This window comes from Alosa pseudoharengus, unplaced genomic scaffold (assembly GCF_046254945.1).
Source record: "Alosa pseudoharengus isolate Yale_2024_CS ecotype anadromous, Long Island Sound unplaced genomic scaffold, YU_APseudo_1.1 YU_APseudo_1.1_scf_12, whole genome shotgun sequence".
Lineage (NCBI taxonomy): Eukaryota > Metazoa > Chordata > Actinopteri > Clupeiformes > Clupeidae > Alosa > Alosa pseudoharengus.
Window position 1 is genome coordinate 16,492,164 of NW_027468587.1, and position 5,000 is coordinate 16,497,163.

At 46.2% G+C, this 5,000-nt stretch overlaps 1 protein-coding gene across 4 annotated transcripts in view; it reads left to right on the forward strand.

Annotated features, from left to right (window-relative positions):
* Positions 1–5,000, forward strand: part of rbms3 (RNA binding motif, single stranded interacting protein) — a 148,131-nt gene that overhangs the window by 136,622 nt on the left and 6,509 nt on the right. The window contains exons 11-13 of one of the 4 annotated variants that reach the window (XM_076280271.1): positions 665–790; positions 1,983–2,078; positions 2,779–2,906. In XM_076280271.1, the coding sequence (XP_076136386.1) occupies positions 665–790; positions 1,983–2,078; positions 2,779–2,906 (350 nt within the window). Of the gene's footprint in view, positions 1–664; positions 791–1,982; positions 2,079–2,778; positions 2,911–5,000 lie in introns of those variants that run through there. The other 3 variants (XM_076280273.1, XM_076280274.1, XM_076280272.1) reach the window with 3 other exon arrangements.

A 5,000-nucleotide genomic window follows, 5' to 3' on the forward strand; every position in this document is an offset into this window, starting at 1 on the left:
TTTGTCAGTGCAAAATGTACTCTTTCTTGAATAATTATGGGTTAAGATCATTTGTGTGTTAGAGTCAGAACAAAATTGACTGAAAATGGTGTGTGTGTGTGTGTGTGTGTGTGTGTGTGTGTGTGTGTGTGTGTGTGTGTGTGTGTGTGTGTGTTTCAAGGTGTGTTTGAGTTTGAGCATTTATTCTCCCTCTGTACTTATGTGTGCATGCATCCTGGTGTGTTTTCATTGGGTAGAGACCACAGCAGGGATCATGAGTCTGGTCTCATCTTAAATTATGACGTCTTTAGTCAGTCCATGTTTTATGAGAAACCTGTGGTGAATTCCTGTGTGATTGTACTACATTTCACCTCACTGGCAACAGAATAAATATGCTGTAAAGGTACTGTAGTATATAGCAATATGTGTCTGTAAATATTTTATATATCTGTGTGCTCAGCATTAAGAAGACCCTTGTACTCATAGTGTATAGATATGGAGCATATGTTTGAACTTATGGACTCTGTGTGTTTGCTTGTGTGTGTGTGTGTGTGTGTGTTTGTGTGTGTGTGTGTGTGTTTGTTTGTGTGTCTGTGTCTATGTGTGAATGTGCGTGTGTGTGTGTGTCTGTGTGTGAATGTGCGTGTGTGTGTGTGCATTTGTGTGTGTGTGTGTGATCCTGCAGGGTGCTGTGATCACGCCCTCCATGGACCACGCCATCTCCATGCAGCCGGCTAACATGATGCAGCAGATGAACCACCAGATGAACCACCTCTCCCTGGGCTCCTCCTCTGTAAGGCCCCATCTCCTGGTGACAGCTTTCATGTCTAATTCCCACAGCTGCAGCCCATAAGAGCACATGGATGTATTTCCTCTAAAAGAACAACTATGGACACAGGAAGGCGCTATGGTTACGGTGCCCATACCATATTCAGGTCCCTGTGCCCACAGGGAACGTTTTCAAGTCCGACTCGGGTCATTTCCCGATCCCACCCCATCTCTCACTCCCTTCCTGTCACTCTCTTTACTGTCCTGTCACATTAAAGGCATTAAAAAGCCCCCCACCCCTCAAAAAAAATAAAAATAAATAATAATTAATTAAAATAAAAAAATAACGGCCCCAGCTGGCCACCTGCACCGTACGCCGGCGACCCGGGTTTGATTCCCGCCCCGTGGTCCTTTCCAGATTCCACCCCGACTCTCTCTCCCACTCACTTCCTGTCATTCTCCACTATCCTGTCGCATTAAAGGCATAAAAAAATAAAATAAAATAATATATGTATACAGATAGATAGATAGATAGATAGATAGATAGATAGAAGAAAATAGAAAGAAAAGAAAACTATGGATGCAAACAAACCTTCCAGGGAAGTGTTCAGGCTATTGAATTAGTTTGTGACACTGGTGTCACCATGGGCCCTTATGGGAGAGAGTATCAAACCCAATACCTCATTAACTGGAAGGCATCGGGTACTATAATCCTACATAATCAGTGGAACAGGGGAACTGATTCTCAGCGATGAATAAACTGCAATTAAAGTCTGTGCCAGCTGGTTAAAATGTGAATGTTTCGCCATGCTTTGCTTGACATGATGTATGCAATCCAGAATAAGTCTTTGAGAGGTCCCAGTTCAGGAGTGTGTGGTGTGTTGCTGCAGACACACATGTTCCAGAAGGTTCTCTAGGCTGATACTGTGGCTCCACGGTTGGGAGATGTGCTGAGGGACCTGGGTTCTCTCAAAGCACCCCACCGTAATGGAGCATCTGGTGTTCTTGGGACGTCCCTGAATAGCTGGGACGCCTCCCGCCCACTTAGAGCATGACTTTGACCTTTGCGGGATTGTTTGTTGCATTGGATCTGTCCCCCTCTCTCTCTCTCTCTCTCATTTTCTCTCTGTCTTAATCTCTCTCTCTCTCTCTCTCTCTCATTTTCTCTCTGTCTTAATCTCTCTCTCTCTCTCTCTCTCCTTATGGTTGACTTGTCTTTTTTTTTGTCTCATCAGCAGTATATGACTGCTGCTGCTGCTGCTGCTGCTCCTATGCAAGGAACCTACATTCCCCAGTACACTGCTGTGCCTGCATCTGCTGTCTCAGTGGAGGTGAGGCACACGCACACACACACACACACACACACACACACACACACACACACACACACACTCATGCACACAGACATCTACACACACACACACATACGTACGTGCACACTCATACACACATGCACACACGTACACTCCTAGTCAGCTTTCAGCTTCTGTCTGTTAGTATAAGCGGATGTGTAAATAAAACTGACAAAACGTCCTCTAGCCTAGTAGCCCCTGGGCTGCGGAGAGCTGAGCGCGCCCCCCCCATCCCCCCCCCCACCCCCCGTGCTCTCTCCGCGCTCCAGCACACCTTATTGAGCTCACCAGATAATTCTACCACCGCTAAAGCCGCCCTGATTCACGAGCCTCCAGATAATGACAGGCAAGGAAAAGGAAAGAAAGGAGATATGCTAAGCTACCAGCACTGAGAGTTTAGCCTAGAGGCACTCAAGGGAGGGGGGGGGTCTGCACTGGAATCATTCCCTCATTTTGATGCACTCCTTTTTAATGTATGTCTGTAGGGCGCAGTGCTAAGTGGGTGTGAAATCTGTTTTTGTTGTTGCCTTTGTTGTGCTATCTATGACACAGGCATGGTGTGACGGGAGACTAATTTCAACCTTGGAGGCCAATGAGTGGCCAATGAGAGTGGCCAATGTCTGTAGTCTTTGGTAAACCTCTTAGCCAGTGTCTCATTCTTTTCTGTCCCCCCATTCAGGGAGTGGTAACAGAGCCCACGACGCAGACAGTTCCCCCCTCGTCGCAGGACGTGAGTGGACAGCAGCAGCCGCTAGCGGTGGAGAACTCCAGTGAACTCCAGTCGGCCTACTCCTACCAACCCACCAAGTGAGTCCCCCGACTGCCACCACATCCCTCTTTCTCGGTCTCTCTGTCTCTCTCTCTCTCTCTCTCTCTCTCATTCTCTTTCTCTCTCTCTCTTTCTCTCCCTCATTCTCTCTTTTGGCCAAGTCGTGTGCGTCACCCTTAACAGGCCTTGGCTGCTCCTGAATCAGTGAATCAAAGCCCTTACTTGTTGTTTCGCCCCACCCATATACTCATACATCTTCTTTAATCCATGTACTTGGATGAGGGCTCTCGTTTGAAGTTAGGCCGCCCTGTCAATGGAGGTATTACATAGAACTGGAGAGAGTGAGTAAGTAGCACCTCAACTTATTGTGATGGCCGATGATAGGCCATCGACTGAAATTGACTACCACCATCTTTAAAAATGGCAACTGACTTGCTAAATTTCTGACACATTTTCGCAAACAAGCAAATTGGTTGCCACCTTACTGATGGCCACAAATGATGTCGTCCATGTGGATTGGCTGATCCTCCCAGAAACTGCCAGTCCCCTCCAGGGGGTCAAGAGCGTGCAGATTAGCTTCGGCATGTTAGCATACGCCATTTTCAAGTATGGCACCGCATGGAGCATTTGGAACCAGCTCCATGCACGAAAGTCCGTGTTGGGCACAAGCTCTCATGTGCGTAATAACTCAATTTAGGCTACTTAGCAACGCAATAAGGTTTCCATTAGAGCACAGCGCACGTTCAATGAATGAGTGAAAGACTGCCTTGTCTCGCAATAAACAGCTGGAAATTCCAACACTTTTTCAACTACACGAAACTTTACAGTGATCATCAAATACCCCCTAGATTTAAGTGCCCATCAGTCTCAACATTTGATTATATAATTAAAAAGTCCAAAATCGTCTGACGAAAATCGTCTGCTTTTGATAGCCTGGTATGTCGCTCCAAACGAAACGCATGTCTCACAATAAAACGCACAATGTAAGTAATAAAGGTCTGCCTCAAATAACCCTGCCCCAAATAAATACCTGTGCTTTGCGCAGCCTAAGTAAATAGCAGACCCTGGACATCATTTAGGATTTACGGAAAGTATGCAATCATACGATGTTGGACGCCTGGCGATGCTCTGGTTGCTACTGTGCCTCTGACTCCGCTGCCTCATTTGGATGGTAACACGACAGGTGAGCGTAAAGATTGGATGTCGTGGATGCGTAAGTAAACTGTTTTTTGCAGAGTCCGCAGACTATATTCTCTTTAACGGTTACTTTATCATCTGCGGTGTACAACCCAAAGTATTTCCAGACACCACATTTTAGATGAGTTGGGGACGTAATTGTCCGCTCAGGCTGGCCGTTCTGTGCGTTATCTTCCATTTTCGAAACAGGGTGGCTATTGAGGGTTCTGGCTCCAGTCATTATTGTGGCTACTGGCTATTATTGGCTTGATTTGGTCATGGGCCAACGCTAGAATATGTTTAGAGCACCCGCTATGAGATGGCAAACAATAAAATAAAGCAAGCAAGCAAACTAATCATAGACTGTAAAAATGCGCTACACATGGCACTAAAAACCGAATAGTTTATTTATAGTTCGACTACGGATATTTTACGTCATTTTCGAATGCATATTTGCAGCAGCAGGACGGCAAGCAGACTGCTCTTCATTAGAGCCGCTGTTATCCAATGAAATTAAGTTGCGGTTCAGGGCGACTCCACTCGGACTCCATGCGCGTTCCTGAGCAACTTTTTCTTCTTCTTGTTACGTGGCAAGCAATGTATGTGCATTATCACCACCCTCTTACTGGAGGACGACTCTCCTTTTACAGAATATCCAATAAAAATCGACGTTGGTCCATGCGTCATTTCCAGCTTTGGAACTTGGCGCATGGTAAGAGCCAACTGGCGCTGGATCCGAACCCCAGTGTTCAATATGGCGTTGACTATGAATTGGCCGGATTTACTAGCCTAGCCTCCACCATACATTTGTATGGAGGGCGGGACTTAGTCACTCTCTCCAGTTATATATAATACCTCCATGGTCCCCTCAGACAACATACTCTTGTGCCCACCAATAATATGGCAGCTAATTAGCTTGTTTGTGAAGTTGAGGCGGGAAGTGAGCACGTTGGAAA